This window comes from Centroberyx affinis, unplaced genomic scaffold (genome assembly GCF_046629955.1).
Source record: "Centroberyx affinis isolate AG114_WGS23_722 - 3 ecotype Tasmania unplaced genomic scaffold, CSIRO-AGI_Caff_v1 ptg000278l_1, whole genome shotgun sequence".
NCBI classification, from domain to species: Eukaryota; Metazoa; Chordata; class Actinopteri; order Beryciformes; family Berycidae; genus Centroberyx; species Centroberyx affinis.
In genome coordinates, this window is record NW_027278957.1 from 87735 (window position 1) to 108065 (window position 20331).

General features: G+C 39.7%; 1 protein-coding gene across 2 annotated transcripts; it reads right to left on the reverse strand.

Annotated features, from left to right (window-relative positions):
• Positions 1–573: 573 nt before the first annotated feature.
• LOC139638666 (sex comb on midleg-like protein 2) lies at positions 574–19819 on the reverse strand. 2 transcript variants are annotated; one of them, XM_071512742.1, is made up of 15 exons: positions 19745–19819; positions 17731–17837; positions 16986–17060; positions 16545–16615; positions 15835–16069; positions 12808–12896; positions 12446–12695; positions 5857–6122; positions 5632–5725; positions 5274–5477; positions 4923–5081; positions 4455–4583; positions 3170–3388; positions 2543–2706; positions 574–2321 (listed from the first exon to the last, which is right to left on the reverse strand). In XM_071512742.1, the coding sequence occupies exons 2-15, from the start codon at positions 17750–17752 to the stop codon at positions 2196–2198; spliced, it is 2103 nt and encodes a 700-aa protein (XP_071368843.1). In that variant the 5' UTR covers positions 17753–17837; positions 19745–19819; the 3' UTR covers positions 574–2195. The 2 variants fall into 2 exon arrangements, with proteins under 2 accessions (XP_071368843.1, XP_071368837.1); XM_071512736.1 differs by having other exon boundaries at positions 3170–3391.
• Positions 19820–20331: the final 512 nt, after the last annotated feature.

A 20331-nucleotide genomic window follows, 5' to 3' on the forward strand; every position in this document is an offset into this window, starting at 1 on the left:
TCCTACTGATTATAATGTAGTAGAGAATTGGATATAATATGGGTTTGACCTCACTGAAACATTGAGAGAGAGCAGCAGTAGGGAGACTTTATAGATACAGTCTGAAGGTGCAGGTCCTCCCTGGTACAACTTCCATTATATCCTTATATACTCATGTTTCATGTGTTATGACAAGTTATGAGTTTATAAATATAACAAATCTAGGCCCAACTTATATTAATTTCGTGCTTATAAGGTTTCAAAACAAATTAGAGACTGATGGCAGGAATTTAATGGAAATAATTGTCTTTTCAGGTGGTTCTTGAACATTTTCTTCTACATTGTAGTCTGTATTGTGCAAAGCTTTCATTTTATATGCATTGGGTATCAGATTACCTGATTCTAAATCATCATGTTTTGTAAGTAATATTGGTGAATTAAAATAAAATAATTGAGCAACTTTTTTTCAATTTTTTCCCCAATGTGAAAATACATTACTAGACTTTACCAAACCAAATGTATTCTTATCAGCAACAACACACACACAACTTTGCTTTTGATAGCTTTATAAAAACGAAAATATACAACATCATGAACACAATACATATTGTTTTTCTGGTGTGACAGAATGAACAAGTGACTTTTTGCAACACATATTTTTCAAGTACTTTTAAGAAGATGCAAGGGGGAAATCAACAGCACTTTGATCCTGTGTTGAATATCATATGGCACAAGTAATTTTAAGTCAGGAGGGGAATAACAAAGGAAAATTCTGTTAAGTATATTATTCCAAAACAGTATGCTACAAAAGCTTGTACTAACAAAGACCACATAAACCTGAGAAATGTCATAAGTAAAGCAAGGCAAATTCTATTACTGGGGGTATTTCAACTAAAAGCATTGCATTAAGTATTAAAAAGCAGTATGGAATACATTGTCTGAAATATTCACCACATCCCCCACCCATTATCTTCACATTTCTAACTTATATATGATTTCCTTAAAATATTTAGTTTTCTACAAAATGTACATTCTGTTGCTGATATTCATGGTTAAACCCATAAAACTGTACATATCTGTTTTGATTGCTAACAGTGATTGTAACGGTCAAAGTGACGGCATTGAGGTCATAGGCGGACCGACAAGCTTGAATGATTATGACTGGTACAGATATCACATCAAAACAAAACATATAAAGCCCTTAGAAATGTCATATTTGCACTTCCATAACAATCTGTCCATTGAAATAAATAAATCCAATCCATGATTTCTAAGTAAATTGACTCAGAGCTTGGGACAGACAGATTGACAATGATAGGAACTGGATGGAGACCATGTCTGCACAGGAATACAACCAGCAGGAGGCAATCAAACTCATGGCCCGCTAAGACACAACCATAAATCATGCCATTCACATCCAGCATGCCGACGGCACACAGGACACAGCAGTTAATGATTCTGAGGGACACTCATGGGAAACTTGAGTTTCAATAAGAAAAGTCAGAATTCAGTATGATGACTTGACAGTTGATTACCATCATGCTGACGATGTTCAAGCAAAGGAAAATTTCTATCATTGTGTGAAAGAAATGGAATGAATTGACATGGGCAATCCTTGGACAGGCAGATGACCCCAAACTTTAGGCATAGTTGTGAATAAAGAAAACTGATAACGGCTATACAACGGAGCAGACGAGAAAAGCATCTGAATTCTCATAAGAACACGGGGAAGAACATCTGGCGGATTCATTTTAGTATACAGACTCTTCCTTATTAACTGGAATCTCAACAAGAATAAAAACATTATATAAGAAGAAACATTCTCCATCTTTGGGATCCGAAACCAGGATCAAAAGATTTCATCTCCATAAAAAAAGTCTGTCCTCGTGTGCACATGTGCTATGCAATGTAAACACTACAGGGATTATTTTCCTTTGGGATTTCAGAAAGTCAATGGTGTCTATTAGACGTGAACAGCTCTCTGTTCACTGATGAGGGGATGAGGTAATGTGTCAGCAATGCACGGCACACTTCTCCACTCTGCAAGTCGAAATGAACATCTATCAAGTTCCCTCAAGGTGGAGTCTGGAGTAACACGTAACCCTTGCATGCCCCATGAGTCATTTGGTGTAATATGCCGAGTTGTGTCCAAACGTTGGCCCTTTCAGCGGTTATTGCCCATGGGTGTGGCAGGGACAGGACTGCGCTGGGTCCCGCTACAGTTTGCCTTGTTTCAACCTCTCTATGTGGTGGCATAACTTCAGTGCAGGCCCTAGTTTGAGGCCCATGTATTTCATGATCATGTCGCTCCGCAGCAGCATCAGGGCTTTTCCATCAATCTCCTGTGTAGACAAAGAAAGGGACTATCTCAATGAACCAACTTCTCTATTGCAGCTAAAACTGATGATGTATACACACTAAAAAACCTTTTTACATCAATGGGAGCAAGGTTTGATTCCCTCAAAGGCAACCTATGCCAAAAAAATGTAAGCATTCATGGTACTGTAAAGTGCTTTGGGTAATGGTATATATATAAGATTTTTAATAACAAAAGTTCACTTACGTGTTTTCTGAATAGTTCAGCATGTGGGGCTAGTGCTGAGGGGTCGGCATCCCTAACAAACTGCATCACCTCCTCGATGGACCAGGAGGAGGGGCTTTTACTGGGCACCTGCAGGCTTTTCCGGTCAGCGGCCAGGGCCTCGGGGCCGGTGGTGGAGCTGGCCGCTAGAAACAAGAGAACAGACACACTGAGCACACAAGGCAGCGAAGGATACAGAATAACACGTCCAAGTAAACTTGTTTCGAAGGAGAGAGAACCAACTCATTTGAGATGCAACATGTCTACTGAAGTGACAGTTGACCCAAGACACTTACTTATTGCAGTGATATTACAATAGAAACTGTGATGATTATTGATTCTTCTCTTTGCCTACATTTTCATATTTAACTAAACAGACATTGGTTATCATCAGACCCTACAATCTGTAAGTTCAGCAGGAGATGACAATTCTGCAAAGCGGTCAAGGATTCTTGCTATTAATTCAATTCAAATTAAATTTTTGAATCCATTTATTTAACAAATCCATTTTTTAAATTCAACAGCTCAATATGAAAACTTCAAATTTCTGCAATTGAAATTCAGTTTCTGCTGGCACTAATCTCTCTCCATAGATTCTTGGTGGTATACCTTCAACTCGTCTGAGTGGCTGTGTGGAGGTGAGCTCTGCAGGGTTGGAGGAGAGGCGGCGCAGTGGTGTGCCATTGCCTGGGTAGTAGAGGCTGCTGCCCTGGGAGTGATACTCTGAGGAACTCCGCACTGTCTGGGGTCGAGGGGTCATGGAGTTGGAGGCCGAGTCCATGAAGCGCTGCTCCTTTATTAGACCGTTCTCCTCATGGGGCAGGGTCTCTGCTGGAGAGAGCAAAAGACAATAGACATTCAAAAGTCATCCATCATTTTAAATGCTTCTATAACACACTTTAATCTGCCTTTGAGACAATACCCTCCTACAAATATACATGAATTGAAAGTGATGACAGACTGAAACCATACAAGTTCAGCTAAAAACTTCAACAAAGGAAGTTCTAGTCCTTCAGTGATGACAAGATTTATGTTACTTTTCTGTTTTGTGCCGAGCGGTGTTTCATGTTGCCTTGTTTTCATGCTGGGAAATATGCATAGTTAAGGCAAATTAGAGGGGGCAGTCAGGAACGTCAGCAAAACAACCATTTCAGTCAGTACATGGCCACCAAACAAAGCTTAGCAGAGTTTGTGGATGGCTATTTGGATTTCTACTTTTTCAAGGGACTGTAATATGGTAAGATTTAATTACTTTGCAATGTTAGTAGCTGGTAGTTATCGTTAGTGTCTTACTGTAGTTTAATCCCAAGTAGGATGGCAGGATGGCACATGTGCATCTAAGAACAAAAGCAGCTAACCCCTGCAAATCCCTAACCCTGCTTGTTAACATACAGCAGGGAAGGAAACAAACACCTCTAGCCCAGCATAATGCATTATGCATTTTAGTATCTCCACTACTCCAGCGGCAATCAGAAAGTGAGTGCACTTTAATGCTGACAATAGCATTAAATGCTGTAGCACTAAACGATCAACTACACTGGGTCTCTATGGAGCTGGGATATATATCTGATGGAGCGCCTGTTTGTTTTCTTGAATGGATTTTGCCAACCACGGATGCAGTTTGTCAACCAAATGTTCCCCAAGGATAATAAAGATCAACTTGCGATCTAAATGCATGCTAAAGAAGTCTATTGCACTGAGGCTACTATTAAAAATTAAAACTGCATTCAGTTAAGTGTGAAGTTATTGTGAAGTTATTTCTTGTCAGGAATTAAAATGGAAGTAAAAAAATAAAAAAATAAAAAAGGGGAAATGAGAGGACAGAAAAACAGATTAGGGGAAAATGTAGAGATGTGATTGAGTGTATTACAAGTATGAAGACAGTGAGCTGTACCTTCTGAAGGGTGGGCCTCAGTACGCAAATGTTTAGGAGACAGAGGGGCTGCATATGGCGGAGAGACCCCAGAGAGACTCCGCTTACTGCCCCGGCCCAGAGACGGTGCCTCCAACGCCTCTTCTTTCACTGGAACACAAAACACGGGAGAACTGACTGCAACCAATGCCACAGATATAAACAGGTCAAATCATCATAGATACAACACTGTGCTGACAAATCATTTTGGTGTTAACAGGTGGAGTTTTTAAGGTCAACGTAGTTTCACTCACTCCAATCATGCATACCCTCCCACTCCACCCAAGCATCTATAAAGCACTAGTGCACTTGTTTTATTTTAGTTTTACAAGTAGACAACATTTCTAGAGTTCAGTTTGAGTCTTTTTCATAAAGTCTAGTAGAATAGAATGGGGATTCCATTTCTCTTGCTGATATATCACTTATGCGAACTGAATGTATAGCCATTACCTGACTTGGTCCTGTCATAGGTGTAGTGGCTAAATGGTTGGCTGCTGAACAAGTTGTCACATTGCAGGTGACGACACACAGTCTCCAAGAAGCGCAGCACGAAGGAAGCACTGGAAGCCGACGGTAGTTTCACCAGACGAACTCCACCATCTGTTCTCACTGGGACAAAAGACAAAAACATGTGCGTCTATCATTCATCTACTGGAGAAAGGGCTTGGCTAACTGTACAGCCATCTACAGAGAGTGTCCATTATTAAACTAGAAATCTCTGAAATGTCACTGTAATAATAAAAATACCTGTGGGTTATGATAAACAAAAACCTAGAACTGGTACTGGCTGTGTGTTGTTACCTCTGACAACCTCTCCTCCTCCTGAGTGGGTTTGCAGCGCACTGAGCAGGACTTTAGGCTGGTAAGCGCAGTCTATACATGACTGGACCACCTGCTGGAGCACAGAATTCACTGGCCCTGGGCCAAAGTGGTCTGGCAGATGCTGCATCTGCTTCCTGTCCAGGTGGGGACCACAGTTTCCGTGCTTGTTCACATACACACACACTGGAACAACACACAAACACAAGAAGACACATACTGAACAAATCTGATACTCTAATGATGTCCTTTCATTCAGTACAGAAAATGCAATGGCTAATTGTGGGAGGGAGGGTTCAATGAATAATGTCATTTCATTAACAAGACCATTAATCCTTACCGGTTGAGACCACTGAGCTGAGGCTGGCAGGGCTTTCCTGTGGCACCTGGATGCTGGGCAGCTGTGCTGTGCTCTGGAGAACCTTGGGCTTTCTCTGAAAAACACAGCACACGTATGATTTAACATTTTTGGAGGAAATAGAATAAGTAAAAATTATCATCCAGTGCTCAAATATCTGAGACCATTAAAGCGTGCATTCAGAAACACAATTCAACATTCTCTCACCTTGCTCCCAGGTTTGGGGCCTCTCTTCTTGTGGGGCCTGGGTACAAGTTGTGTGTTTTCTGGTGTTGTCCCGTTTTGGGCAGCTGCTGCCTCTGCCACAGCTTTGAGCAGGGCAATGGTCTCGCTCTTGGGCCGACGCCCCCTTACCCCTTTCCTAACAGGCAAAGGGGGCAGGGGGTTGGGGAGCCTGTAGGGGGACTGCATGGAGCGCCTGCTGGGCTTGGAGGGTGATGCCGAGAGAATCTGCAGGTTCTTTGGCAGGGTGACTGTAATAAAAGCATAAAAACAGAGCAACTGTCATGGAGAGAGTGAATGTCACTATTTAAAAAATAACCTACCAAATCTAATACCTTTGAAACAATCCAATGTACAAAAGGTCTATTAAGACTGACACTAGGAGAACCACTGGATTCTTTGTTGGAGATGGCTGTTGGTACTTTAACAGAGATGCCACATATAGAGAAAGTCTCTCAAAACAGAACACGATCAATTCTACAGAATTTGAGGTATCATTTTAGACAGCAACGGCCAAACATCTCACATCAGCCATCCAACCAGTTTACCATTAGAAAATGGTAAAATTAGCCTAATGAACTCTGGCCTGCAGTGTGTGATTGTAATACCCCTTCCTTTATCTGTACACTCACTAGCCTATATATGCAATTCTTGTCATGAGCAAGAGATAAGCATCGTCAAACTTAAGTGTCCCCCAGGTCAGGGGACAAAGGACAGAAGGGGGGTCTTGACTGATTAAAGCCCGTCTTTGAGCAGCTCTGACTCTTGAGGAACACAGATCTGCATTCAGCTGATAGAGAGCAGAAAAGACCTGTTTATGATTTTACTGTTTCTTTATTAACAATCAAGAGTTTGAGTGTATTGCAAATGAGCTTAAGCCAAATAATGACACCAAAGCTAAACACAAAAAGATAAGACATGGAAACATGCAAGAAAAGGTGGCCTGGTGGTTCAATGGTTACACCAGCTGCCTTTGGCTAGATTTCACAGGCGCATATATCTGCCCAAAGAGAGCAGATTATAAAAATGAAGGATGGTCTGTAACTTGTCCCATCACTGTATCACTTCTGGCAAATTAGGGAGGCATATGGGATGTCATTTCCTCTTGACCCAGTGACCTACGAAATAAGCTGGTGTTGGTGGGTGGGATGAGTGTTACAGCAAAGACCCCCTAGTGCATATTTTGGGGGGAGGGACACTTCATTATTGGACATGATAGGGGTAGTCCTCCAATTACAGTGGCACAGAGTAGGGTTGTCAAAACTATCGATACTTCGATAAGTATTGATACTAAAAATTTAAATGGATACAATACTCATTTGCAACAGTATCGATACCAGCAGTGCTTTCTCTTAATGAAAAATCAAACATATTATTTCTCCGCCTCCACTAGCCACACACACACACACACACACACACACACACACACACACACACTCTGTGTCTGTGTTTTTTGCTTAGTTGCTTACAGTCTATGCTGCAGAGGCCAGGAGGCAATATGATGTTTCACATGCTTGTGCAGTATAAGCTCTCTCCCCTCAATAAAGAGCAAATCATGACGGCGATTGACACCTGTCAATCAAAAATGTGCTGTTTGATCTCAGACAACTTTGAAATATTGTTTTCATGTTAAAATTATATTTTAACATGAAAACAATATTTTTTTTAAAAAAAAGATTGAAATGCATTTTTTTCCTGTGGTATCGAAAATGGTATTGCATATCGATATTTTCCTGGGTATTGTATTGAAGTTAGAAATTCTAGTATCATGACAACCCTAGCACAGAGTTTCAATTACTTTGATTTTACAATTTCCATGGCGTGCATTTTCATAAGCTGACAGTAAAGGACTTCATCGGTGGGGGAGGAGTTTCTATAGAACAATGCCACATTATAATATACAATAGGCTCCTGACAAGTTGACACTGACAAGTTGCCTAGTTTTCTTAATAACATCCATAATTAGAACATAATTACAACTGCACCATCTCCTGTCAAACAACTACAGTGCATTTTTCTGCGAACTCAAACAACCCCTAAAAGCATAGCTGCGCTAGCAACATACATTCAGTACATTGTAGAAACTCTCACAGGTGGGCTAGAGGTGAGGTCAATATTAATTAGTTCACCATTTTTAGATAAAACAGATCCTCCTAAGTCAATAAATACAATTCCAAAGAGTTGAAGACCACACACACACATCTAGAGGAAAGTAACAATGAAAATACATAAATCAAACAGCATAGAAAGTCTTACGCACAGAATTTAAATGAATATAAGACTAAACATCCATTATTTTCAAAAAGGTTTTAAATAAGATTTTTCTTATCTACAGTGTGAACAAAGACAGGAAACCCCACTCCAGCATCTCACTCATTTTGAAGACATGTTGGTTCTCTCTCCACATGAGAAAAAATGCCAAGCCAAGAATAGAAACAGAATAAAAGCGGAACTCACCGTACTGGGGGGAAAAAAATGTACAACAAAAAAGATTTTAAATGCACATGCCCACACACACAGCAGCAGCCCTTCTCCTCAGCTAGTGCACATTTCTCAGTTTCATGATACACTCAAGATTCCCCAACACTACCCTTGCGTAAAACCCCGAATATAAATTTTCATCCAAAATTCAGTGCAAGCCCAAAACAAAGCCCACACTGACAGAGGAGCCAGGGTAGGCAGACATAGACTGATTCGCATTAGATGGGGGAGGAGTGGACAGACGAGGGGGGGGGGGGGCGGGGCTGGGGCTGGGTAAAGAGAGGGGGGTTACTCTCTGCCTAAGCCCCTCCCAAACCTTTTAAGGGTGTGTTGGAGTGTATGTTGGAGCTCCTACATGAGCAGGTAAAATTAATTATGTAAACTAAAATGACTCAAACTAAGCTAGGGGTATAGAACATGCCATATGCAATTTTTTTATGTGTGTTTTTTAGTTGATATAATCTTATCCTCTCTACCCAGGGTTCTACACACAGACACGGTTCAGCTCCTGTCCTAGACTGGACTGTGTAGCTTTTATGTAAACATAATTTTTCCATGTAAACAGGTAGGATGTGAAGGACATAAATCGTCCTCCTTCGTCCCTCCCCTCCCTCTTCTCCCTGCCTGTTCTCTATCTCTGACCTCGCATCCTGTCTTTTTTCTCTCACTCTGACAGGACTCAGTGACAGCTCTCCACAGTATATCTGCAAAGCTTCATGTGCAATACATAGAAACATTTAGACTCTCCTGTCTCCTAAGGCCGTCAGCTCAATGGGAACGCAATATCATGAGGCAGAGAGACCTTTTATAAGCCGTGCATCGGAGCGCCTTCAGAGTTCAGGAGTCTCTGCAGATGTGAATTCAGTACAAGTCATACAAGTCTCTTGCAGTTACTCTGTAGGCTTTCAGATACGCCTACGTTGCATTAAATGCGTCAAAATCCGCCCACACATACTTTGCTCCGATGTTTTGTGTCAGACTTATCACACAGGCCTTTATGCTATGACAGCACAGCCCGCCTATTAAACTCCAAATGAAAATACATTTAACACCTACATGAAAATACAGCATATCAAGCCCATACATTTTGTTCAAAATATCTGTAATTTTTCTTAATATCTGAATTTTTAGCATCAACAGATACCTTGCATATTTTTTATATGTTCCAACTGTGTTATGTTTGTTAGCAAATGCTAAAAAAATGTAAATGCTGATGTTTGGGGTGGAGGGTTAACCTTTTTTAAATTGGAGCTCAAATTTAACAGACCCACATAACTCTAGAAGATCAAGTTGAAAATACCACATCATAGTTTTCTACAGAGTTACATCTACATGTTGCAACTCAGTATAAAAATTGCTTGGGACTGGAACTTTGTGCTTAATTAAATAAAAAAAATCTTGGAGTATTCATCCACTTTTAAGTCATCAACCCTGTGGGCAACCAACCCCACTGGAAACTACCACTTAAACTTAACTGTGCTCTCCAAAAGCAAAAGAAAACCTGGCACAGTGATTCACATTACACAATAACATTGGCCTACATTTCACTGTCTGGATATAGGTCTAGATATTGGCTTCTCTATACTGGATTAAATATTCAGTTTATCATTCTATACGTTTTAGATATAAAGTAAAACATGCAGGCATGGGCAAATGCCAACCATCATCCATCCCCTGTAATGTCTAAAGACATGCTCCAGATAAACCTCTAATCTCTGCTCGCAGTAACAAGCACCAGCACTTTGACCAAGTTTATCCTTGATTTGGGGCCTGGCTTTTTCTTGCCACTTACACCCATCAATGTGGCCCATCCTACAAATTTGCCTGTGATCATCCCACTGGGTATGCAGTTTTAAAGATATTAAAACAATTTGCAAGAGGGTGTGGCCTATCACAAAATTATGTTATAACTCATGTTGACTTAGCCCAATCATCATGACATTTGGCAGATATCATTGCAAAGAGGTGATTAAAAGCAATTACCAATGTTTTTCCTATTTTTTCCCCTCATTTTCTGATGTCCCCTTTATTGTACATAATCTTTAGGCCATTGCCCATTGTGTGGGTTTGCTGCTGTAATTTAGGGTTATTTCTGTTTAATGAAAGGGCTTGTGGTGCTTGGTCACATTTTACCATTTCATGTCACCTTGTAAAACTCTATGGAGTGCTGACTGACTGAATGGTTCTTTGTTAAAAAACAAATATATCATCAATCAGTTCTTAAGTAAAACTATACTGTTACATTTATCTGGGAATTTGTCTAGGAACGACACCACATAACATTTTTGCCTGAGAGGAACAAGTAAGCTAGTGAGTAGGAAAAAAAAATGGACGCTTAAATTCACATTTATGGATTGTTGCTTCAAGAAGAATGACTGTCAGCAGGATATTTTATAGTTTCTAACTCAATAAGACAGCATAAGGAAATGTCACTCTGAAATGCATAAAATGTCCCTGTGCAGTGATCTAGGCACATTAGTAGATCCAGAATTTCCTTTGGGATCAATAAAGTATTTATCTGTCTATCTATCTATCTATCTATCTATCTATCTATCTATCTATCTATCTATCTATCTATCTATCTATCTAGTAGTAGAAAAATGACAGAGAAACCCAGTAACACCAGCATGTTAATCTAACAATGCTGGTAGAGCCAACCAGTATTTCTTGGTTTTTGTAGATGTTGGGGATAGAGGTAATTTTGTATCTGAGACACAGTTTCACTCCTGTTCCCCTTCCAGGATCACTTCCAGTAAGGTGGTGCAGTTAAAGACTGGCTCTTATTTGGATACTTCTATCATAACATATGGACGCCTGTGCTGTAATTGCAATTGTGGTAGTGGAGTCTGTAAAGTGAAAGCTTATCCCAAGGTGTATAAATTTAGACGCCTTAACACTTACACAGGCGACATAATCTGGGAAGAAAAAGTGCAGATGCCAAAAATGATCAGTTTCTCCAGTAACGCCATTTCTGAAAACTGTTTCTCAGAACTCAGCAAGGAACTGTCCTTTGTACAAGATTTCAGTACAATTATTAATTTCAATAAATTCTTTAGGAATTTAAAAATAACAGTTTGTTTTTAGTGAAAATGAGTACTCTAATAATTTTCCTGATACCTTTGTTCAAGGTCCTGGGCTGGCACTCAGATAACCACCAATGCCCCTCTGCAGCATCATCAGCAACCCCTGCCCAGCCTTTGACACCCCACACACCATTCAGAGGTAATACAGAAACTCCTCCATTCAGACTTATTATAGGCTGGTGGAAATAGATGTGTCTCTCCCTCTGGGCAAAAAGAGAGTATAAGATACCCAACAATCGTACCAGGGCCAAACGGGATGCATTAGGGTATCAAACGGGACGGGTGGAGCTATTGTCCTTGTGTTAAGTTCGGCATAAGATCAGGAGATCAAAAGACAAATGAATACCGCAACTTTCTATAGAACAGTAAACTATAATCCAACTAGTTACTAGAAGGGCCGTATTCAGACAAAAAAAGACTTATTTTTGGAGAGAGGAGAGATCACAAAAACCAAGCATGATGTCATGGTAATAGATGCTCCGTCACACCTGTCTAATACGCACTATGCAAAATTCTTTCACAAATATACCGCAGTTGATTACTCTTTGCTGTGCTTATGCCGGCACTAAGCATGATATCTGGATGGGGTCCTGTGGCTAGTCACATGACCTAGCCCTTCAGGGAGGTAAGTGTGACTATATAGTGGCGCTGGTTTTGAAATACCTTTTGTCTAAGGAAGAGCACATCACATCATCAGCTGCCTACATGTTCATTAACATCTTGGGAGCAGCTTTCAAGGTGCGTATTCTACTTTTGTTCCATGCTTTGTATTCTATGTTCTGTGTGTGTTTTTATTCTGTGTGTGTATTTATTCTGCCAGGCTAAGCAATAAGGCAAGATGATTAATGTTCACTGTATTTATATTTTTCTATATGTGGGAGCAATTTCCCAGCTGTGGGGGGACACCGCAGCTAAATTAATGTAAAGCAAACACTGATCACAACAATAGCGTCTGCCTCAGATAGTCATGGCACAAGCAGAACTCTGCTGCCACCTAGGGGTTTACTTACACTTACCACTGTTGCCTGGTGGCTGCAGACTGTGCTTGGTGATGGAGCACCAGCCCACAGGGAAGATGTCCCGGGAGTCATACTTGCACCAGTAGTCAAAGGCACCCCGCCACCCATCAAACATCACAAAGACCTCATCGCCCTTCACTTCTCCAATGGTGGCAGGGCAGATGAGGTATGGGTTCTTCTTGTCCACAGCTTCCAGCTTCATGCCGGGCTTAAAGCTGTTCTGGGCGGGCCTTGGGGGTTCCTGAAAATGGGCGCAACAGCCACGTTGAAACACATTATTAATAAATATATTGCCACCAAGACAAGACCTTATACTTTCTGTATGACAAACTGATATTTGAATGAATGCATACTTTTTTAAAGGCTGTTGCTGGAGCCATTTCTGCTCCATTTAACGTTCTCAGTAGGAACATAGGCCATGAGGAGGCGTTCATCCGAAATCCTTGAGAAAAGAGTAGAAAGAAAAGTTAAGATATTTCAAGAGACAAAATGAAGACTCTGCAGTGTTGGTCAGCATTATTGGCACACCTTGTGATTTAGTGGATAACTCACTTCTTCTGCTTTTCATTACTTCACCCTTCACGTTTTCGTCCCCACTTCAACTTCTCATGTACATGTGCTGTTATATTAACAAATGCTGCTCTTTTGGCTATTTTTTTGCCTATTTTCACCTATTCTTGCCCAGACCATTATGTTGTTTTTGAGACTACTATGACCTCTAGCAAAGTCACAGGGAATGGACTTAGTGACTTGAAGGGTATTTCTTCAAGTTATGCTGCCATTTGTAGTCGCATGTTAGTGAGGTGTTGTGGAGCCTTGAAGTTAACGAAGATGACTTCGCCTAATTTTCTTTTCACTATTTTCCAGATGTACCAGTCACAAATGATGGGAATAGAATCACAATAATTTGCTGAACATTATCAAGGTCCTTTGAAATGCTTTAGAACTCCTGCAAAAATCAACACATGCCTAAAAATCCTTTAACTAATGTGCACCTACACACGCACCTCATACCAAACATGTACATATTGTACCTTCATTATCGTGTTATTCTGATTATTCCAGACTTATTACAACAAATATGAGCTGAGACATGGATTTTATATGCCAGTGGTGCACTCTCATGTAAAAACACACCTTAAAGCCCCATGTAATTACTACATAGGATTTTTTGGCTTCCTCCATTCAAAGTTACCCATCCCCAATTTAAACTAAGGAAAATTCAGAACTGACCAGCAGCACTAGAGCTGCAACGATTAATCGATTAGTTGTCAACTATTACATTAATCGCCAACTATTTTGATAATCGATTAATCGGTTTGAGTAATTTTTTAAGAAAAATAAGTCAAAATTCTCTGATTCCAGCTTCTTAAATGTGAATATTTTCTGGTTTCTTTACTCCTCTATGACAGTAAACTGAATATCTTTGGGTTGTGGACAAAACAAGACATTTGAGGACGTCATCTTGGGCTTTGGGAAACACTGATTGACATTTTTCACCATTTTCTGACATTTTATAGAACAAACAACTAATCGATTAATCGAGAAAATAATCAACAGATTAATCGACAATGAAAATAATCATTAGTTGCAGCCCTAAGCAGCACCCAAGACTGAACTAACTACTTACACTTCCTAATAGATGCAATGACCAACTATACATTCCCTGTAAGTGTTACTACTACATACTAATATGTTCACTTCAAGTTTCTCCCAAAGCATCCAAATGATGATAATAATAATGCAATAATGCTATACTTAATTGATCCCTGTAGGGAAATTCTCTTTCACTTCCATGGCATATTCTAAGCAACACTATGTGGGTAGTGTGGATTAACTGTTTGGGGTGATAATAACCGAAATATCTTTATTCTAAGCTACACTGAGCAAAAAGATGTGAAGAGTTAGAAATAGTACATATTTCACCGAGATTCTTCTGGCAATTTCTTTCCCAGTAGACTTCTATGAGATATCCAGGACATCCTCTCTGAAAGGGGCATGATACGTAACTTCAAGATAGTGTGTAGGTGACTATTTTGGGCTTGGTTGACAGCTTAGAATATAGAGATGTAGGGAATCATAATGCTATCCAGATATTCTATATTACATCCACACATGTGGTGTAGAATCTGCTGTAAAAGATGAAGCCCAGTGGCATGTAATGGAGGAATTTGGTATAAGGAGTACATGATCAAACCAAGACAAATTATAGCTGTAGGAATAAATTCCTTAAATGATAACGCTGGTGTTTTTTTAATGCATTTCTTACCGTCAACAAATCCTATGAAAATAACAAAATCAACAATGCGTTTGCTCTACTCCCGTTACTTTCAGACTTCCCACGTTCCGTTTTTAGCCTTCAACCCGGAAGTCATTGGCTCCAGCTGTAAGCTAAAAATCTTTAAATACAGCTCACAAAGACATAGTTTCAATTTTAAAAATCACGAACTGTTACCATGAAAAGTCAGACTGTTGTAGTTATTACCAAATCAAATTCAAATGGGAACAAATTCTTCATTACGCCGGGGACTATTTTCGGTGCTACGGAACTACTTTCCTGAGATCGCAAACGTGTTTACGGTCGGCTTATTAAGTTGTTTGAGGAAAAAGTCGGCTGGTCCGGTGCAACGCAATGATGAAATATGCTGCCCAGAGCAACGGCATGGCTCTGTGACGTGTTTTTAATGGTTTTTTAATACAATGGATAATAACAACGATTTTGTTATTTTCATAGGATTTGTTGACGGTAAGAAATGCATTAAAAAACACCAGCGTTATCCTTTAATGTGCTATGAAAGACTTAAATTTAGAGGAAACTGCAACCATTAGAAGACTTAAGTGAACTGAACTTTTGTGCGCCAAAAACACTGTCCTGGTCATTTTTTAGCTTTCCTTTCCATATAAATCTTTTTTCTGCAATCACTGTAAAAGCCAGCACAGCTCTCAGTACAAAAGTGATATTTCACTGCTTAAAGGAAAAAAACGCTCCTACAAAAGAGAATGTGAACATCAAAATGACATATTCATTTTTCTACACAACGATCTTGCAGTTACTTTCAGTTCAATTTTATTAGACTGCCATTTCTTCTTTTATTGCTGCTGAGATTTTGTGGTCCTGCCATGGTGTTTCTATAGACAGCGTCCCTCGTAATAAGTAACCAGAAGCACATAGTAATGACAGAATCATTATTTTCATGAAGATTCTGTCATGGCAGATCATTTGTTCTGTAATTTTGAGTCAAAATTAAGTAGTGAAGATGGAGATTATTCATTTACCATCTTTAAATAATTACCAACAAAACTGCAAGGGTTATCAATGATGCTGACCATACACTGTGTTCCTCTTCATCCCCACCTCCCCTGAGTTTTAGCCCCCATACCCAGTGGTGGTTGCAGCATATCTCCATTCTTCTCACAGGTGCCGATTGGCTGGATGTCAGACGAGTCTACCAGTCTCCAGAAGTCATTGCTATTGTCACTCCCATCCAGACGGAGACGCAGACGCACGCCTGTTAAACCCATTACCGTGGCAATACAAACTGAGGTGGAATTGCGCGGGTCATGGGCTTCGAGCTTCATTCCGACCTTGAAGTCGTTGGAGGGCGGGACTCTGGCCTGCAGACATTAGGACAGTACCGTAAGTGCTGCTACTGATAGCACTCTTCAAATCAAATACAACAAATCTTTGTTTGCTCAACACTTGTCTCTGTCTGAGCTGAAATAATGTCATGTGCCTGCAACACATTTGTAGTGGTACTGGAGACACATTACAGTCTTCTGTGTGGTTTTATACCTGTGGTTTTATATTCAGAACTCTGTGGGAGGGGCTAAGTCCAATTTGTAAACCACCACTGGCAGAAATTCACAGAACCATGATTACCTTCCTAACTTCTGTAGTTACAGATAGACTTGAAAACAAAATCTTGTTACAATGATGCCAACTTTAAGCTTCTCTGATTAGTTATTAAGTTATTGTGGACAATGAAATAACAGCCCAACTTCACTGCGAACTGTGACTCTGGGTGCACAAAGCAAGCTTTTCCACAAGAAAGAAAGGAATTGTTTATCCAAGGCTAAGAGAGGAATATACCTGACGAAAAAAGTTTGGTGGAGCCGGTGTAGATGACGTTTCTTTCAGATACTCTTCCCAGCTGAAAGCATCTGAAAAGAAATAATGAAAAAGAAAAACATATGACCTATTATTTCTCTTGTTTATAAAACATATTAAGTAAAGTACAATCCATTTAATACGCTACAATGCAGTATGTCACCATTAATTTGAGGTTGCACCATTAAGTATAACAATGTCATGTAATTTCATAAGTTAATACAACAGTAATTTAACTGTAAAACTACTACAGGGCAATCCTGATGAAGAAAAAACAACTAATACAAAACTTCACTTGTTCTACCAATGTTATATAATGGAACGAGACCCACAAATCAAGGAAAACACCACTATCAGGAGCCCAGTGTCCGGCCTGGACAAGCACTTTATTTGAAATAACATAAAAATGTAAAAAGAGATTACCTTTAATTGTGGCAGGAGTTGTACCTGGTGGTGGAATATTCCTTCCTGGCTTCTCTTTTTTGCCATCTTTCTGATCTAAAAATGATCAAGATGATAAAGAAACTGATTACATTAAGAAACTGAGCAAACTGGGCAGTCAACCACCAATACTGGCTGCCTGCCACCGGCATTTGTGGTTCAGTCTCAGTCCCAAAAAAAGTTGTCCAAAAAGTTACACTTGTAACACACAGTCTATCAACTATGAAATGTGACTGAGATAATAGATTGTTTTTCAATGTTAACTGTTATGCTTTCCAAGTAATTATACTTCCCATTTGCATTTATTGATAAGAGAGTCAGAAACAAGAGTCTGAACACTGGTGGTGAATAAGGATTCCTGAGGGAGCTAATGTCAGCGGTTGAATTAAATACAAAATTGTATGCATCGATTTGTGAAATAACGTAGTGAAGCCCGGAGACACATCATTTTATTACCAACTCTGAAATGCCTTTGCGTAAGCTCTTGAATGCTCTCTTTTACAAAAAATGTATTATGAGAAATGTGATATTAATGATTTGACAGAGGGCCACAAATCCCCAATAGGGGCGTCTTGAAAAAGTGTTTAGAAACATGCAGGTGACACAGTTACTTCCAATGCATACAGTCAAAACTGCTTTCCTATTTCTCTGAGCAATTTGTGCCTGTAAAACCTAAGTCTTGTACAACACTGTTTTTACTAAGCATAGTCAAATGAAGTCTCCTTGCCTTTTAGTGAAGTTTTTCCCATGTTGACTGATGACCAATAAGTCTACGATGAGAATAAAGGTGCAGGGTGCTGGCCCAGAATGCTTCTATGCCCCTGTAGTTTTATCCTGAAAAATATCAAATGTGAAAATATTTAATGTGAAATGTAGCACACAAAAACACACAAAAATACACCAAAGATTAATTTGTTAATATGTACCAGATACTGTCAAGATAAAAGTCTAGTTAATGTCAGTTAGCCTCAAAAGACGGAAAACGAGTTTCAAGCTGTCAGCGCTTATTTGAGGAATTATTTTAAAGTCAGCATTTTTACATTGTTTACATGGGTAGAGCTGCTTGTGGGGAGACATGCAGAAAATCAACTTTGCTCATAGTTTGTGATTACTTCATTGATAATTAGTTGGGGGTTCAGAGACAGGACCCCATTAAACACCATGGTAAGTAGAAGGTTCTTGACAACCTACAGTTTTCACCAGCCGGTTCTCTTGTAAATAGCCAATGTACCCCTTCGGTGGACATCAACATGTTTAGTCTACTTTTGAGGCAGTTATATACAATCAGGGATCTTAACAACAGAAAATTAGCATACAAGTTTTCAGAGCAAAGAATATAGCTCATTACTTGCATTATTTAATTTCAGCACGTTATTCGTCATGTTATGTGTCATTTTTATAAAGGCTGACATTATTTTTTGAAGGCACATTACTTATTTAACTGCACCAAATAGTATCTGGATTTTATGGTTGAATGTGAATACACCAGATGGTCAGCAGGATAAGTACCAGCTAGTCCAAACCGAGGAAAGTTTTTATAACTGATGACAACAGTGCTGTGTCACTCACCAGATTAGGTGAATGTAAATTCAAGCCAACTGCCTAGACTCTAGAGGGTGGTGGTAGTTCAATATAATTTGCAACAAACTTCAGAGCATTTGGCTGATGCAGTTTATTCAACAGAAACTACATCAGCCACGTGGAGAAAGAAGTGACATGCTACTGCACTTAGGGAAGTACACATGGACTTTTCTGCTAACTACAGCATACCAAAACTCCTTTCATGTACAGTAGTATTCCAGTCATGGACACTCCCACAGACAGGAAGCCTGTTATGGGGGGTGGGTTTCATGAGGTGCAACATTGTAATGTTAGGCCTATAGTGCATTTGGGCAGTCCATATAACATTCGAGTATTTCACTTATTGTACATTACCTCCACCTTTATTAATTCAGTGTAACGTTATCCTATGGTACATGTTATCTACGAACTTCCCCAACTGAATACTGACAAATTACCTAGTTAGAAAAGAAATCGAAAGAAGGTCCCGCATCGCTTGGGTTGTAAAACGATGAAAATACGACTGCGTGCTCTCAACGTCAAGTACCCGTTTACAGTTATAACGTTGGCTAACTCGTTAACGCTGACGGTACTAATAGCCATTTTGGTTGACTACGATTAAGCTAACGTTACTACGAGCCAACTTAACGTTACGTTGAGGAGATTTGGTTATTACAGTATCTACAGTGAAAACGTTACCTTATTTCTATAAATGATACTGCAAGCAAATCATCTTGAATCTTAACTGCTCGTTATCACTTTCCAGTGTTTTTTTCACCAACTCTGGTTCAGAACTATTAACTGTTAGCTGGCTATGTCACCTCACATCAGCCATCTAACGTTAGCTGTTTACGCCAACCTAGGTAACGTCAACTTTCTACCTGCACTAACGTTAACTGTTCTTATATGTTTAATCTTTGTATCTTTGCTCTTGGACGCCATATCTAACGAGTAACATTAACGTTACACTGTTCCAGGTAATAGTCTGATCCCAATGTTGACAACTGGTTTGCTTGATTTGCTAGCTACCACTGGCTAATGACTAGCTAACGTTAGCGTTAATGTTAACCCTCTAAAAGCAGTTTCTTCCAATCATCAAGACGAATTATACGTAACCTGGGCCGTATAGCTTCAACTGGCATTTTTCCGAAAGTCTACATTACTATGAAAAACAAACTTACAAGTGCCGTCCTTTTCTAGATAAATCGAGTGAAGATCCACACACTTTTCTCTATTCGTCAGCTGCCATATTTTTCACGAATGTAACGTTAGTGTATGCTGCTTACACGCATGTAATATATGCCAAAGATAGTATTGTATGGCTAGCGAAGAAATCTAATGAGTGAGGCAGACTTGTTGTGGTGTTCAGTAAGCCAATGAACCTTCGACCTGCTTACTTACAGCCAATGGCGCAAAGGTTTACTCAAGTACAGCCAATCAGCTTCTGGGCTGTTCGGTCTGTCTTTTTGGATTACACAAACCAATATTAGTTACTCCTCTTCATTTTTTTCTATGCCCACAACACGGGCTTTCCCTTTCCCTCGCCTCTGTTTGTAAAAAGCTGTTCAAAAATTGTCAGTGATCGTGACAGCCAGCTAAAAAGCTACATTGAACTACAACAAAGTTAACGAAACTCTGACTACTCACTAGCACTCACTAGTACCCTTCACGCCCTCATAGAAAAGCAACTCAAAACAAATACAATTTTACTATATCTTCGGGCTATGTGGTATGGGGGAGAATAACCTATCATGATGTTACCCAATGA

Excerpts from the sequence above, each read along its gene's own strand:
- LOC139638666 (XM_071512736.1), bottom strand. The coding sequence starts at position 17,752 with ATGGGAAAAACTTCACTAAAAG. Across the intron at positions 5,082-5,273 it reads AGGAGGAGAGGTTGTCAGAG|TGAGAACAGATGGTGGAGTT; the intron begins GTAACAACACAC and ends CTTTTGTCCCAG. Across the intron at positions 2,707-3,169 it reads GCCACTCAGACGAGTTGAAG|CGGCCAGCTCCACCACCGGC; the intron begins GTATACCACCAA and ends TCTTGTTTCTAG.